The sequence below is a fragment of the Myotis daubentonii genome, chromosome 3 (assembly GCF_963259705.1).
Source record: "Myotis daubentonii chromosome 3, mMyoDau2.1, whole genome shotgun sequence".
NCBI lineage: Eukaryota > Metazoa > Chordata > Mammalia > Chiroptera > Vespertilionidae > Myotis > Myotis daubentonii.
This window is the reverse complement of record NC_081842.1, coordinates 118,647,750-118,665,615: the sequence shown is the minus strand read 5'-3', so window position 1 is coordinate 118,665,615 and position 17,866 is coordinate 118,647,750. Positions and strand designations below refer to the sequence as shown.

The following is a 17,866-nucleotide window of genomic DNA, read 5'->3' as shown; positions in this document are numbered from 1 at the left end:
GTTTAAGAAATTCTGTAACAAATACCACCGGACTTCAGCCAGCAGATTTGCAACATTGTAAGCAAAGGCCAGAAAACTACTTTCAGCCGCGGAGGCCTAAGAGCTGGAGGCAAGCCTCAAAGCTAAAGCTGGCCCAGAATAAAAAAAAAAAAAGAAAAAAAGGAGCAGTTGGGAGCTTCAGTCACCCCCAGCCTGAAAACAGCCCTCAGCCCCTCACCCAGACTGGCCAGGCACCCCAGTAGGGACCCCCATCATGAAGGGTGTGTGACCAGCTGCAAACAGCCATCATCCCCTCACCCAGGCTGGCCAGGCACCCCATTGGGGACCCCCACCCTGATCCAGGACACCCTTCAGGGCAAACCAGCCAGCCCCACCCTTGCACCAGGCATCTACCCTATATCGTAAAAGGGTAATATGCCTCCCAGCACCGGGATCAGCGGAGCCATGAGGCCTCCCGGCACCAGGATCAGCGGAGCCATGAGGCCTCCCAGCACCAGGATAAGTGTGACAGGGGGCAGCGCCCAAACCCTCTGATCGCCCTGCGGCTCTGTGTGTGACAGGGGGTGGGGCCACAACCGCCCTATCCACCCTGCTCTGTTCGTGACAGGGGAAGGCGCCCCCAACCCCCTGATCAGCCCTGCTCTGTACCTGATAGGGGGGAGCTCCCCAACACCCCCCCCCCCACAGGCCCTGCTCTGTGTGTGACAGGGTAGAGCCATAACCTCCCCATCGGCCCTGCCCTGAGTGTGACAGTGGCGGCGCCCCAACCTCCTGATCGGCCCTGCTCTGTGAGTGACAGGGGGCAGTGCCCCAACCCCCTGATTGGCCCTGCTCTGTGCGTCACCGAGGGTGGCGCCGCAACCTCCCCATCGACCCTGCCTTGAGTGTGACAGGGGACGGTGCCCCAACCCCCCAATCGGCCCTACCCTGAGCGTGACTGAGAGTGGCATCACAACCTCCCAATCTCCCTGCTCTGTGCATGACAGGGGGCGGCACCCCAAGTCCCCAATCGGCCCTGCTCTGAGCCCGACCAGGGGCTGCATCTAGGGATTGGGCCTGCCCTCTGCCACCCGGGAGCAGGCCTAACCCAGCAGGTCGTTATCTCCCGAGGGGTCCCAGACTGCGAGAGGGCACAGGCCGGGCTGAGGGACCCCCTCCTCCCCCCCGAGTGCACAAATTTTTATGCACCGGGCCTCTAGTCTATCCTAATAAAAGGGTAATATGCTAATTAGACCAGACATCTTCCAGATGTCCTTCTAGACAAAGCCACGGTGGCAGGGGCCGAAGCAGAGGCAGTTAGAGGTGATCAGGCTGGCAGGGGAGGGCAGTTAGGGGCGATCAGGCCTTCAGGGGAGGGCAATTAGGAGCAATCAGATCAGCAGGGGAGCAGTTAGGGGCCTCAGGCAAGCAGGCAGAGGTGGTTAGGGGTGAACAGGCAGGCAGGCAGGTGAGCGGTTAGGAGCCAGTGGTCCCAGATTGCAAGATGGATGACCAACTGCAGGGATCGGGACTAAACCGGCAGTAGGACATCCCCAGAGAGGTCCCGGATTGGAGAGGGTGCAGGCTGGGCTGAGGGGCCCTCCCCCCCATCCCGTGCATGAATTTCATGCATTGGGCCTCTAGTATCTAGTAAAGAGCAAGGGTCCATAACAACCAAGGCTCAACCAAATACCGTTAAAGTCAGTGCTGGGTTGCCATAGCGACCCAGCACTGACTGCAGCCCGTGAGGGGGCAGCAACCCAGCACTGACTGCCAAGGGGGCTGTGGATCAGGCCCAGAGAGAGGCCTGCAGAAAGAGAGGCAGGATCTGATCCCCAGCCTCCATGGAAGCTGTTGATCAGCCATTGCCTCTCTTTCTCTCCTGGTTTTGCCAGCAGCCATGCCTCTGTTTCTCTCCGGGCCTCCTCAGGGTCTGCTGATCAGCCCCACCTCTTTGATCAGGACCAGAGACAGGCCCACTGACACAGAAAGCAACCAATCAGAACCAAATCTGAGTGAAGTGCCAGGAGCCAATGGCTGCCTAGGAGGCAGAGCTTTTGATGCTGACTGGCATAGAAACTGACCAATCAGAACCTAATCTGGGTGAAGTGTGAGGAGCCAATGGCTGCCTAGGAGGTGGAGCTTTTGATACTGGCATAGAAACCAACCAATCAGAACCTAATTGGGTGAACTACAAAGGCCGAACCTAAGGTGGGAGCTGAGGAGGAGTTGTAAGGGCAACAGCTGTTTGGTGTAAGGTGTAAGAAAGCAGTTCAATTTTTTCATGACCGGTTTGGTAGCATAGTGCATATGGCTGACTATCAGTTCAGATATAGGGATTATGTGTTTTTGTTTGCCAAGAGCATCTCCTCCTGCTGAAAAAGACTCCCCCATCCCTGCCATTTAAGCAATCCTATCCTATATAATCTATCTATACTAATAAAAGGGTAATATGCTAATTAACCTGGTCGACCGGCCATCTTCCGGACATCCGACTTCCTTCCAAACAAAGCCATGGTGGTGGGGGTCGAGGAAGAGGCAGTTAGGGGGAATTAGGCCGGAAGGGGAGGGCAGTTGTGGGCGAGATCAGGCCAGCAAGGGGAGGGCAGTTAGGGGCGATGAGGCAGGAAGAAGCAGTTGGGGCAATCAGGCCGACAGGGGAGGGAAGTTAGGGGTGACATCAGGCTGGCAGGCGAGGGCAGTTACAGGTGATCAGGCAGAGGCAGTTGGCGGTCAGGCAGGCAGGCAGGTGAGTGGTTAGAAGCCAGCCGTCCCAGATTGCAAGAGGGACGTCCTACTGCCTGTTTAGGCCCGATACCACAGGGATAGGGCCTAAACTGGCGGTCGGACATCTCCCAGGGGGTCCCCGATTGGAGAGGATGCAGGCTGGGCTGAGAAATCACTCCCCCTCCCTACCCCCCGCCCCGGAATTGCGTGCACCAGGCCCCTAGTTACTTATAATAGCCAAAAAGTGGAAACAAACCAGATGGCCACAACAGATGAACAGACAACTAAAACGTGCTATTTTCCATATAATGAGATATCATCAACGATAGAAAATGAAATAGATATATGTTGCAATGTGAATACCCCTAGAAACAAGTAAGTAAAAGAAGCATATACAAATGATAACATATTATGACCTATTCATAGGGAATCTCCAGCATAGGCAAATCTACAGTGACATAAAGTACAACTGTGGTTAACTAGAGCTACAGGAGTTGAGTGGAAGTAAGAAAGGGTAATGACTACCAAAGGTTACAAGATTCCTTTTTGTGATGATGAAAATTTCTAAAAATTATTGTGGTTATGGTTGCACACCATGCGAATGTACTAAAAACCACTGAATTGTACACTTCAAAATTGTATCTGAATTGCATCGCAATAAACATAGGCGACATTACTTGGGGGATGGGTGTGCTTTAATTCAACTTCTAACACATGCCCTGAATGAAAAACTCCTGTTAGACAAAGCAAATTATTTATTTGTCTGTATCCCCAATCCTCAGCACAGTGCTAGCTCATAGTAAACTCTAAATACCATACATAGTCATTTTATGCCAGGGATGCATATCTGCAGACCTTTCATAATCCAATATGATTTATGCTGAGTGTGAAGTAGGAATAATGTATTCTAAAAGGATGGAAATCTACACCCATTATAACATGTTTTGACTTTAATCATTTTTAGTTCTCTTTCATCTGTGTATCAAAAGGTCCTCTCCTGCAAAGTTATAATTTTATAGCATTTTTTTCAATCTTTTCAGTGACTTATTTATTACATTTAACTCCGTAACAAAGATATTTTGGAAGAGCTCCTAGTTGCTACTTAATGAACATTATGATGTTACAAAATATTTTATAAGATTTTGTTATAAAATGTTTTGAAGTAATACATTAACCACCTCAAATAAAATATTTCAACAGCTATAGACAGCATGGTTGACAAAAAACTGAAAAAAGTTATCAAATCCTTGTGTAACAAGCTTTGGCACCACAAGGTAGGAAAAGAATAAATAATGTACAATTCAGTCTGCACATCAACATTAAAATTACTTTCCAGTTTTATTTTTTAAGTTTTGTACATAAGAATGATGCACATTTATATTGCATTATTTTGCCCTAGCTGGTGTGGTCAGTTGGTTGGAGCACTGCCCCATACACCAAAGGGTGGCAGGTTTGATGCCCAGTTGGGGCATATATGGGAGACAGACAATCCATCAGCCGATCCATCAATGTTTCTAGATTTTTCTCTCACAGTGATGGCCCTCCCCTCCCCTCCCCTCCCCTCCCCTCCCCTCCCCTCCCCTCTCTTCTCCTCTCTCTCTTCCTCTCCCTCTCCTCTCCTCTCTTTAAATCTGTAGATTTATTTAGCATAGAGGCTACTGATGCAAAAACTACCAAAAGAACTTCCACAAATAAATCTATTAGTCAAAAATGAGAAAGGGATGTCATTATATTAGCTGATGGCCACTGTACTGATAAATTAATACCTACTGAATAGTTGCCACATCCTAGGTGGACAACTGGAAAAAGCAGCCAACTAGAATCCTCAGTCACAGACTATGAAGGGTAGTAAATTTCTTAAAGACACAGACCATGTACTGGACCACATTTCTCTGTAGCTACAGATCCTTTAATTAAACCATTGCATTCATAACTAACTCCAGGACTTTATTTTACTTTACCTTTCCAACAATAAAACAGTATTACTTGAGGGAACAAGGACCATTCTGAATACATATCAATAGATTATAAAATACTACTAGACAGGGACCTTCTCTTCCAATTTCTGTGAAATATAAATTAAAACACCAAGGTGTTGATAGCTACTCAAATTATTACTACATTTGAGCTAAGAAAATAATCAAATCACGAAATTATTGAAAAAGCAAGGTACAAAATAAACCAAGGGAACTAGGTTTCAAATGCTGTATTTCCTATCCACTCTGCCCACCGTAGAATAAACTAACTTACATGAAAAATGAACCACTTAATACTGTTCTTGGTATTGTGGTAGGCATTCTTAGAAATATCTGCATAGTTTATGCCACCCCATTCCCCAAAACCGAACATACACAGAGGGGTGAACCTTTTTAGTCATCTATGAAAAGTCCACCTTCCCTAGACATAGTTGACTAAACTAGTAGATGCCTAATACGTTTGCTAGCCAAAACACATTATTACCATTTGGTAAGAACATTCTAGCTTATTGTATCAACAAAGCCAACTAAGCCAAAGGAAAAACAATGAAAGTGTCCTTACTTGGGCTTCCTGAACTTTTTGAAGCTCTGATTGAAAGTCTTCCCCATTTCCATTGTCCTCATCGGTATCACTGCCGACTCCACAAAAAAATGTAGGTGGAAGTTTTAATGTATCTGCTTTTGCCTTCTCTTCAACTGTTGGTTTCTTTTCCCAAACAATAATGCATTCTTTCTCATTTTCTGAAAATCCCATACAACACACGCAAAAGAAAGTTAAGATAAAAGTAGATGAAGTACAACTATTTTACAACAATGGCCCAATTTTACAACAGACTCAGGTAACAAGACCTAAGTGCCAATGGAAAACAAGAACTAGCAGAACAGTATTTTTCACTTCATATTGTTTTAAAATACTTTAAATCACCACAGGCATATTACATAATAAAGTTGGTTATTACAAAAATAATCAAATTGGGAGGTTCCTTTCAAATAAAAGATTTTTTTAAAAACAATTAGTAATTTTAACTTTACATACCTGTTACACTTTTTTCTAATGGTTTATGTTTTTCTGAGTCATCCAGATATAGTTTTCCATTAAGTTTCTTGACAGCTGTTTCAAAATCTTCATCTTAAAGTATAATTGATTTTATTAAATAAAAGAATTTCTAGTGTTTTCCTAGCCAGAAATCTAGAAATTATCTCTAACTTCAGACTTTTCCTTACTCCCCACATGCAAACAGCAATCATTTTGACAATTATGTATCTCTAATGCACCTTCTGATAGAAATCTCACTGAAAACTCGCCTCTTGTTTGAGCTGCTCTATTATCATTTTAGCTCATCTACCTACCTCCATGTCCCACAACCCTATCTTTTATACCACTATCCAAGTGGTTCTACTGAAACTTTTCTGTAGTCCCGCTTTAAAAAAACTCTGATATGGCACACAAACTTTTCTACGACCAAACCCGTCTGCCTCTAAAACTTTAAGGATATTATGATGGTTTTCAATTGCCTCAAAATGCCTGCCCTGCTCATGGTAGTAATTCAAAAAATGGTTACTTAATACATCATTACATCCACTGGCTATTTACACATACATTTAGGATAAACATCTATCTATCTGCAAGGACAGCAGTGAGGGTTCTAAGAGCAGGCTTAATATAAATTAACCACATCTCCCAATTACTAAGATTAGCATAAAAAGAATGTTTTTATAAAATAACAAAAGATTTACCATCCTCTTCTTCTTCGCTAACATAATCTGGTCTATTCTTATAGCAGAAGAAAGTTGGAGGAAGTTTAAGTTTGCTTGCAAGAGCTCTGTGCTCCGGAGTTGGGGTTAGCTCATATACAATAAGAACATCCTCATCTGAGGAAGGGTCTTCAGGCTTTATCTTCTCTTTTGCTATAACACAAGTCAAAAAAATTGATAAAGACAGGTGTTAAATCAGTATTAACATCAATATTCTAACTGAAAATAAAAACCATGGAACTTATCTGTAGGTTAAAATAGCATACTGGTAAAAGCACATATACTTTGATGTGGACAGAACTCTAAAATAGTAATTACAATCAGTAGTAGACAAGGATATAGAATTTAATGTTCTATCAAAAACCCTTAGTGAGCACAAAATCTATTTAAAAAACAGAAAAATCACCCTGGCCAGTGTGGCTCAGTTGGCTGTATTGTCCCATGTACCAAGAGGTCATGGGTTCAATTCCGTCAGGGAACATACCTAGGTAGCAGGTTCAATCCCCAGTTGGGGTACAAACAGGAGGCAACCAATTGATGTTTCTCTCTCCCTCACCCGTTCTCTCTCTCTAAAATCCATAAAAACATATCCACAAGTGAGAATTAAAATAATAAAATCCTGCTTTTACTTACTGATCATTGAAAAAAAATTATTAATGGCTATAATTTAAAAAGTGCTGCCATAACCATATTTGACATACACAATAGTTGGGCAAAATGCGCATGCATTTTCAACAACTGAAAAAAATTAAAGCAATCACAAGTAAAAACTAAGTGTAAATATAAAACTAGTGCAAGCCCTACTTTGATTAGTTGCCACAAGGAAAGTTAACAATTGCCAAGATGGCAGGTGATTAGAGTTACATCCAGTTTTGAATGTTTCCAAAAATGATAATAGATAAAATTAAATAAAAACAGTTATCCTATAGGTAAGTAATACTAAATATTGTAAAAATTTAATACAATTACTATAGCTGAAAAACCAACAAGGACATCAACAAAAAAGGCAAAAATTAAAAAATGGAGAGAAAAGGAATTCTTCATACAATCTGCTCTGGTTTATAAAAAAGAATTTCTGCCCCTGGCCGGTGTCGCTCAGTGGTTGGAGCGTCAGCCCATGGACCAAAGGGTCACAGGTTTGATTCCCAGTCAAGGGTACATACCTGGGTTGCAGGTTTGATCCCATGCCCGGGTCGGGGCACGTGTCTGTGTGTGTGTCTGTCTGTCTGTCTGTCTGTCTCTCTCTCTCTCTCTCTCTCTCTCTCTCCCCCCCACCCCCAATCCTTCCTTCCTTTCCACTCTCTCTAAAAGTCAATGGAAAAAATGTCCTAGTATAAGGATTAACAAAACAAAAAAAAGAATTTCTGGGCAAAGGAACTGATAAATGGTAAACAACTTACGAAGCATGCTCTGTACCAGGGGTCCTCAAACTACAGCCCGTGGGCCACATGCAAATACAAATATTGTATTTGTTCCCATTTTGTTTTTTTACTTCAAAATAAGATATGTGCAGTGTGCATAGGAATTTGTTCATAGTTTTTTTTTTAACTATAGTCCGTCCCTCCAACGGTCTGAGGGACAGTGAACTGGCCCCCTGTTTAAAAAGTTTGAGGACCCCTGTTCTGTACCAACTGGTACTGTCCAATATGGCAGCCGAGCCAGGGTGGCCATTAAGCAATTAAAATGTGTCCAAACTGAGATGTGCTACAAGTTTAAAATACACAGTGGATTTCATAGACTTGGCACCAAAAGGAGAAAGAATATACTTCGTTTTGTTATATTGATTAGAATTTTAAATGTTACTTTGGATATAATGGGTTAAACTGAATAATTGTTAAAATTAATTTCATCTTTTCTCTTTGTTCACCTGTTTCTTTTTATTTTTAATATAGCTACTGGAAATTTTTATATTACACACATAGGCCATATTTATTTCTATGGGATGGCACTGATCTGGAGAACTAGAGCCCTTTAGCAACATTAAATTTGCCTTTCACTCTCCTTCATTACAAAAATAGTAATTCCTAGCCAGGGATAGTACAAAACACCTTAAGAACAGATTCTTGTTCCAGTTCTGTTGTGAGCTAGTAAAGACAACTTGGGCATAATGAACAGCCGGCTGGGCCCTAGTTTTCCTCATGTTTTAGAGTCTTTGTCTCTAAGATCCTTTGGGACTCTGACACACTCAAATTTGAAACAGAATAACACTGTTTGTCCTGAAGTAGCATATTGGTAAATTTGCATGTAGGCCAGGTATTCTTAACGGAGGGCCCAGAGTCTGTTAAGTATATATCCTTTACAGAAAAAAGCCAGACTTTTCACATAATTTCTCAAAGACTGCACACTTTAAAATAAAGCTTAAGAGGTGCTTTAGCTAGTAATAAAATGGACATAACTTTATAACTGAAGACCCGAAAAATCAAGGATTGTCATTTTATGAATGTACTTGTTTGGCAACCTATAACATAGTTGCTAAAGATAGGTTATTAGACACTAATATGGAGTTTTCATTTCCCTAATTTGTGCCCTTGAAGGTCTTTAAGAGATTCCACTCTCTTTTATAAAAGATCTGTACTACATACATAACATACCAGGAATAACCTAACAGGTGGATATTAAAAATGGGCACACTTTCAAATACAATTAATTTTCTGAAACATGTCCAAAAAGAATGGCCCTAAAGGGACGCACTGTTTCATGTTGTATGCATGCTATTACCGTCATATGTTTGGATACAGGCTGACATTAGTGACTAAAAAAAAGGGTTAGTAAAATATAGGTCTTTATTAAGCAAAATAAAAAATAAATAATGGAGTAATGAAGTACAAAGCAGCAAAAGGTAAAGACCTAATAGATCTCAAAATAATGTTATGCAATAGTGAGAAACATGACATCCAAGTACATTAAAAAACAGCATTAAATGGTATTATACCACCAGTCAAAAGTTACTTGCTTTTAAACTGACATTCTTTAACATGCACACTGTAATGTTAAGTACTTAATTTCAAACAGCCACAGTTACTTTTCTAAAGTCTACCAGCTGCTAAAAAACTGCTGTCATCTCATACTGAGAATGCTCACTCTATACCTTTGTTCTCAGGCTGTGAGGAAGGAGTGCTGGTCCAAAAGGCCATTGGATTAGATTTAAAAAGACTAAAATTAAATCCTAGAAAATAAAGAGTATTTAATTTTTGAACATAATGAGAATCAAAGTGAATATGATGTTAAAATATAAAAAGCCAGAGTCCCTCAATTTAAGCCAATTTGGCCATTTTACATATTCATTTATCCAAGAGGTTCAATCAAAGTGAATATGATGTTAAAATATAAAAAGCCAGAGTCCCTCAATTTAAGCCAATTTGGCCATTTTACATATTCTTTTATCCAAGAGGTTCATTCTTTGTTCATTTAATAGAGTGGCAAGACTAACTTACATAAAATGTGAGCATCTCAGTACCATGTTTTTTTGTTTTTCCTTTTGAGTGACAAGAAAGTAACAATAACTTAAAGAATGAATACTTAAGAAAAAAGAAAGAAAACAGACTCAAGTTAATGTCCATGACTCAAGTACAAGTGACTAAAGTTCTGTACTGCATTGGGTTCATGTGCTCTGCCCTACGTACGATATAAATATCTTCCAGTTATTCAAATCTCCAAACTTACACACATATTCTCTGTTACTGTTTGAATACTCACAGGTAAAATAATTTTGGGAAAAGTTTTGCACAAATGTGATTTAGCTGTTCACAAAGCACTGTGTTTATGACCCAATTTTTAGTAAAACATTAGTATCCTAAAAAGAATCTGCATCAAGGTAAACATTAAAAAGAAAAATTCAAAATAAAAATTTGCTTAAGCTATTAAGACTAAGTGCTTACCCTTTTCTGGTGTCTTAAATGTGTAATTAGTTGAGAACTCTTCCTTTGGAAAAGCAGCAAAGAGATTTTGTACTTTGCCATCTGGAGACTGCTTAATATCAGAGTTCTTTGACTCTTCACAATTATTAGGTTCCACTTCTCTTTCAGATCCACTCTGAACTCCTGAACTAGTTTCACTGTTTTTTAAAGGTGCATTAAAACTAAATCCAAACAAAGACCCAGTAGCTGAACTGTTGCCAAATGTAAATGGTTTTGATTTTTCACTACCAAAAATGCTTTTAACAGATTCTGAACCAAATACAAACTTTGGAGGAGAAACTACTGCTTTAGTTGCTGTTTCAGATGTGCTAGACACATCTCCAACTTCTGAGGTTGCATCTGCTGTATCGTTGCCCTGAAGTAAATCTGTCCTCTCTTTTGTGGTTTCTTCTAATACAGCTACAGCAATTCTGCCACATGGTGACTCTCTGGGAGTTGTCGAAAAAGAAACATGAGGTGTTATCAAAGAATCTTTTTCTTGGGCTATTTTTGCTTCATCAAATATTTTCTTAAATGAGTCTGCAACATCCTGTAGTTTAAATCGGACAGCTAAATGTTCTACTTTTCGTTCTCCATCTGCAAAATCACATGCAGTCCACACCCACACTCTTTCTGTCCCTTTCATATTTTGCAAAGTCATATCTGGAGTTATTCTGTGATTGGCACAAAGTTTTAACACTTGGTCCCTTCTCATCACTATGCGAACTTGCTTATTATCATAATTCTGTAAAATCTTTATATCACCAATGCCTCTTTCTTTCCACTGACCAACATCTTTATCATATCTATAGAGTTTTGCTCTGTGACTAAAAACAACTTGTTCATTTTCCTCACCACTAGATACTTCAACTAGATCAGGCAAAGGTACAACAGGTTCAAAGTACTGTCCATCTCTCTCCTCTTCTTGAGTAACATCAGATTCTTCATCATTGCCAACTGTGGTCCCACTTTGATTCAACAAGGCAGGAGACTTAGATGGACTCAAAGCAGATTTAAAACTAAAGTTAAATCCTGTTGTTGACTCACCAAAACGGAAGAGATTTTTTCTCACAGGGCTACTTGCCAGTGGAGAAGCATGTACTGAGCTACTACTTACACTATCATCCAAAGCATCTTCCCTTAAATCATAGTTACTCCACTCTACTGTGGGTCCAGTGTTTTCAGGATTTGGCTTTGTGGTTATGTCTGAAACACTGACAGCACCTGCATCTGAATTCTTACTTTCTTCCTCAGTGACTTTTGTTTGATCATTTGTCAAAACTGTTTTGAAATCTTTCAGCCCACTCTTCATTTCTTCAGCTCTCTGTATTAATTTGGCAGCTCTCCCAGTATCCACCAACTTATGGGGAGTTTGAAGTGGTATATCTAATAGAAGTCGCTGGCATTCCTCAAATTTCTGCTTGAATTCTTCAGCAAGCTCTGGTGTTTTAAATTTTGCTGCCAGCTGCTCTAGTTTGGCATCACCATCAGAAAAATCACTAGCTAACCACATCCATGCTCTATCTGATCCAGATAAAGGCTTCAGGTTCATTGTAGTCGTTATCCAATGATTAGCACACACTTTTAGTACTTGCTCTCTTCGCATTAACATTCTTAGTTTGCCATTGACTTCATTTTTGAGAATTTTTAAGTTCCCCAAGCCCCTTTCTTTCCATTGACTTATCTCAGCATCAAATCTAAATAACTTTACCCGCTGTGAATAAAGAACTTTTTCATCTTCTTCTCCTGTTACAAGTTCTACTTTTTCGGGCATTTGTACTACTGGTTCAAAATGGATGTCATCACTGTCCTCAGTCTTATAGGCATCATCATCTTTCTCAAGGTCAGTAGAAGTGTCAGCTTTATCAGCCTTTTTACCACTTTGCAATGAGAATAATTTTTCTCCAGCACCTGAAAATCCCTTGAAATTAGGGTCTTTTTTGCCAAATTGAAATCCTTCTCCTGAAGTTGATTTTGCAAGATCTGCAAAAGTAAAAGTGCTTCCAGTTTGACCAAATATCACACCAGTATCATTCTTCTGACTACTAATACCCTGAGCCTGAAAATCATTGTCATTTTCAAGTGGTTTTTCACTCTTCTTCTCTTGATTTCCCAGTTCCTGAATGCCAAATTTAAATCCATCAGCAAGCACAGGAATAGAAAAATTAAATCCTTCTATTGTTGAATTAGAGTCTGTATTAGAACTCTGAAACGTAAATGAAGGTGTATTTTCTTGATCCACATGCCCAAATTTAAATCCTTGTTCTGTGATGCCAAATTTAAAAGCTTTTTCTGAAAAGTTACTTTTAAATCCTGTTCCCACCTGATTTCCAGAAGAGTCACTTAACTTAGCTTTTGAGCCCAATGTGAAAGCTGAAGGCGCTTCCGGGTTAGGTTTATGAGTTGGTTTAGAGGCATCACAAGCCACACATTTTAAGGAAGAACTCCCATTTTGCACAAAGCAAACACTACAATCCCACTGTCCTTCCTTCTTGGTGAATATTCCTTCAAATCCACTCTTTGTGGCCTTGCTTGTCTCTGAAGAGGCAGATGCTGAAACAGCAGGAGTAGGCTGACTTTGTGCACTTGGATTCTGACAAGCAACACATTTGGTAGTACTTGCTTCATTTCGCACAAAGCAAACACTACAATCCCACTGACCTTCCTTCTTGGTGAACATTCCTTCAAATCCACTCTTTGCGACCTTGCTTGTCTCTGAAGAGGCAGGTGCTGAAACAGCAGGAGTAGGCTGATTTTGTGCACTTGGATTCTGACAAGCAACACATTTGGTAGTACTTGCTTCATTTCGCACAAAGCAAACACTACAATCCCACTGACCTTCCTTCTTGGTGAACACTCCTTCAAATCCACTCTTGGTGGCCTTGCTTGTCTCTGAAGTACTAAACTTAAAAGAGGCAGGTACTGGAACAGCTGAAGACACACTTGGTTTACCAGGATTATGACAGGCAGCACACTTTGCAGCATTTGCTTCATTTCGTACCAAGCATACACTGCAATCCCACTGTCCATCCTTTTTAGCAAACATGTCCTCAAATCCACTCTTTGGAGTTTTGTTTATCTCTGAAGCACCAAACTTACAAAAAGCAGGGGCTGAAACAGTAGGTAAATTCTGTTTTCTTGAATTATCACAGGCAACACATCTTGAAGAGCTTCCTTCATTTTGTACCAAACACACACTGCAATCCCACTGTCCTTCCTTTACAGAAAAAACAGATCTGAAATCATTGTTAACAGACTTAGGAAGATCTCCCTGGCCAAATTTAAAGGAAGGTTGCTGAACAAATGAAGAGCCACTTTTGTTAGCAGACTTTGCATTCTGGCATGCAATGCATCTAGATACGGTAGGTTCGTTTCTCACTAAACAAATACTACAATCCCAGTGACCTTCATTCTTTGGAATCATCAATGCAAACCTATCTGGAGTATTTTCTGGGCTAGTTTTAAGAGTGGGAATAGTTTCAACTAATGCTGGGCCAAGGAGCTCTTTATTGCTTGGGTTTAGATTCTGGCATGAAACACATTTCTTAGCAGTTGCAGCATTTTTTAATGAACAGCTGTTACAATGCCACCAAGACCCTTCCTTCTTTGCTACCTGAAATTCAAAATTCATGTTTCTCGCATCAGATTTGCATATATCCTTGTTACCATGACTTGCAGGTTCTTTTACGATTCTCATAGCCTTATTTGTTGTGGTTATCTTTGCTCCTGAGGCTTTTAAAATATTCTGGGCCTCTTCAAACTTACACTTAAAAAGTGCTGCTTCCTCAGGAGTTTTGAATCTAATAGCAAGTTGTTCTGGTTTGGGGAACTCGTCTGCATAATCAAGAGCATGCCACACAAAAGATCTGTCTGATCCAGCATTTGGTGTCAATTTCATATCTGGACTGATGTAATGATTTGCACATATTTTCAATACTTGCTCTCGTCTCATTAGAAGGCGAATTTTACCAGATGTTTTATGTCTTAGTATCTTTACATTGCCAATTCCACGTTCCTTCCATTCTTTGGACTCTGCATCAAAACGGAACAATTTTGCACGATTGCAAAAGAATTCTTCTTCATCTTCCTCACCAGTCTTTACTTCAATCTTATCAGGAAGAGGAACCACAGGCTCAAAGTGAGGGCCATCATCATCGTCATCACCATGGGCACTCCCTCCATCTGCTTCATAATTCTTGTTGGCCACCTCTGGAGCAGGTGTTCCAAACACTGATTTCCCTGGACCATGGAAAGTAAATATATCATCACTTCGACAGAAACCAGAGTTCTTTTGATTTGGGCCTATGTTTTCAGTGAATGAAATTCCAGGTACATTTTTACTTCCAAAATTGAATGTATTTCGAGATCCAATAGTTTGACTAGCTTTTGCTCCACTGTAACCATCTCCTTGCAAAGGTTTTTCTGAAGTCAAAAGACCTAAAAGGCTTTCACTATTATTGTAAGTCATAGAAGGGGGCTGCGTCACAACCTGCGGTGAGGAAAACGTGAAATCGCCATCATTTGATTTGAAGTTGGAGTTAAATTTAAAAGGAGGTGGCTGTGTTGTATGTGCAGGTGCTGTCAAAGATGGCCTTATTCCTTCACCTGGCATGGGCTGAACAAAATTAGTTTTACCAAATTCTATAACCTTCGATTCTGCAGATCTTGAAGCATGAGCTGCAACTGGAGGTTTTGTGAAATAACCTGGTTCTGGCAAAGGTGGGTTTGTGCTTGTCTGTTGAATATTGTAATTAAAATAATCATCACCCCTAGGTGACAAAATTCCTGTGGCAGGAGACTCAAAACGCAGTGGCGGACCATACATCTCTTGAGAGAACATACAAGCAGATGTGCTTTGCACAGGTGGTGTGTGCATCTGTTGTGAATAGGCATAAATATGCTGTTGAGGTGGAAGCCTATTCATGCCATAAACTGGACCCTAAAAGAAAAAAAAAAAGGTTAAATTTGTGTAAATTTGTACCTAAAAACTATAAGTAACTACTAGATACAAACCAATTTTAACAAACCACAAACAAGTATTATAAGGTAAAGGTATAATTGGGTAATGTGGTGCATCATTAAGAGAAGATAGCATTACTACAAAGGTATTTACAATTATATTCCTTCTTGGCATATAATAAAAATTGTCTTAACTCATGATAGCATCTTAAAAAGTTAATTCTCTAATACTTTCAACAATAAAGAATTTAAATTAAAAACATTTAATTCTCCAACAATAAAAAAAATAAATGAATAGTATAAATATCTTCTTCTTTATTTATCAATGTGTCAAATGATGTTAACAATAATGATGATGATGATGATGGCCTTGGCTGGTGTGGTTCAGTTGGTTGAGCATTATCCCATGCACACAGAGAGGTCACTGGTTTGATTCCCGGTCAGGGCACATGCCCATGCTGTGGGCTCAATTCCCAGTTGGGGACATGCAGGAGGCAGAAGATTGATGGTTTTCTCTCACTGATGTTTCTCTCTTTCTCTTTCTCTCTCTCTCCCCCCTCCCCCCTCCCTCTCTCTAAAATCCACACAAAATCGTATTTAAAGAATAATAATGATGAAGACTAGCAATTATCGAGCTGTTACTAATGTGCCAACTGAGCAATATTCTAAGTATTTTAAATATATTAACTCATTTTAATATCCTCAAAAACCCTATGAATTAAGGCATTATTATCCTCATTTCACATATGAGGCAACTAATGTATAGAGAGGGTAAGACACTTGCCCAAGGTCACAAAAGCAGAAAAGCCAGGGCCCTAGCACTCAAACCCTCTGTCTTTAAGCTTCACATTCAACTACTATTGTAATATTGGGTCTTAGCTACTACACACCTGAACATGGTACTTTAGCAATAGGAGATTCTACTCCTATTTCTGCCAAAACAGAATGATGAAGAACCAACCACCACCACCCATTTAAACATATTCTAAACATTTCACTTATTATTACACTACGGGAATGGTGCATGAAATTCGTGCGGGGGGTGGGGGGAGGGGGTGTCCCTCAGCCTAGCCTGCACCTTCTCCAATCTGGGACCCGTTGGGGGATGTCCGACTACCAGTTGGGATCAGGCCTAAATCGGCAGTCGGACATCCCTCTTGCAATCCAGGACCACTGGCTCCGAACCACTCACCTGCCTGCCTGACTGATCACCATTAATCACTCTGCCTGCCGACTTGCTCGCCCCCAACTGCCCCCCGCAACTGCCCACACCTGCCGGCCTAATAGCCTCTAAACGCCTCTGCCTCAGCCCCGCCACCATGGCTTTGTCCGGAAGGACATCCGGAAGGTCTCCCGGAAGGTATCCTGGTCTAATTAGCATATTACCCTTTTATTAGTATAGATAAAAATAAGATGACTAGGAAGTATAACTTCTGTATCTGGAGAGAAATTTAAAATATCTATACCTTGTGAGACTTAGAAGTTTTAATGCTGAACTACTTCTTGAATGTATTTGAAGTAAGCCTGAACAATTAAAAAGGAGATATTTATAAATGTGTAAATTATTTGTTACCTTTGTGGGAGTAACATTAGCTGCTGGTCTGAGAAGATACTGGGAATTATATGCTGGTGACTGACTATAATATACTGAAGTGCCAGTAGTTGCAACTAAAAAAAATAAAAGAAAACAGTTAAAAAAAATCTATACTACAGTTAAGACCATCTAGGCAAGAACTATAAATACAAAAGCAACAGAAATCAAAGAAAGATTTAAAACTACATCAAAGTGTTTTTAATCTCTATATCAAAATATACCATAAAGAAGATTATCAAATGATCAAATGACAAACTAGGAAAAACTGCTAAATATGACACATGAGAATTAAGAGCATGGTAGTAGTCAACAAGAATAAGCACCTCACAATAAACATCAAAAAAGCAAGAAGGAAGTAGCTGGTCAACTTTCCAAGAAAAAGTGGTATGATGTGAGCACATAGCCATGTTCCAACAACAGAAATACTGAGAACACACTAGTCACAGGAAGGGTTTAAGGCAGCGGTCGCCAACTGGTGGTCTGTGAAGTCCGAAAGGTTGTCAACCGCTGGTTTAAGGAACCAAAATGTACCTGATGGCCCCAGGGCCATTTTTTGAAGTGAGCCTAGAAAATCTGCACAAGACAAGGTTGCATTTTCTAAACTCAAGCTTAGAATGTCCAGGTCAAAAATCACCTGATAATCTATGAAAAAGGATCTCATAAATAACACAAAATGTTTCTTGGGGTGAAGGTGGGGAGGACACATCATGACTGACACTCATTCCAATGTCCAAATTATTTCCTCCATCTGATCTGTTTTATGTGAGTTTTATCAGGAAATCAACAACTAGAAGACATTCATACTGATGGCAAAACTACCAACAGTCATTTGCTTGATCTGTTTAATAAAAGTTTTACCAGAAAACAATACAACTTAAAGATTATTTAGGCCTTTACATGAAAGAAGAAATAGAAATTGTGACTCAAGAGATGCTAAACTATTAATTCTGACAAGCACTGAAAAAGACCTAAAAAAAGCT

The 17,866-nt window shown here is 40.3% G+C and overlaps 1 protein-coding gene across 4 annotated transcripts in view; it reads right to left on the bottom strand.

The window, feature by feature from the left end:
• LOC132230615 (E3 SUMO-protein ligase RanBP2-like) overlaps positions 1-17,866 on the bottom strand; it is a 96,765-nt gene that overhangs the window by 23,997 nt on the left and 54,902 nt on the right. For 3 of the 4 annotated variants that reach the window (XM_059688336.1, XM_059688334.1, XM_059688337.1), the window contains 6 exons: positions 16,866-16,960; positions 10,316-15,272; positions 9,526-9,603; positions 6,420-6,590; positions 5,719-5,811; positions 5,245-5,423 (listed from right to left, as the gene is read on the bottom strand). In XM_059688336.1, the coding sequence (XP_059544319.1) occupies positions 5,245-5,423; positions 5,719-5,811; positions 6,420-6,590; positions 9,526-9,603; positions 10,316-15,272; positions 16,866-16,960 (5,573 nt within the window). The remainder of the gene's footprint in view (positions 1-5,244; positions 5,424-5,718; positions 5,812-6,419; positions 6,591-9,525; positions 9,604-10,315; positions 15,273-16,865; positions 16,961-17,866) is intronic. The other variant, XM_059688335.1, reaches the window with a different exon arrangement.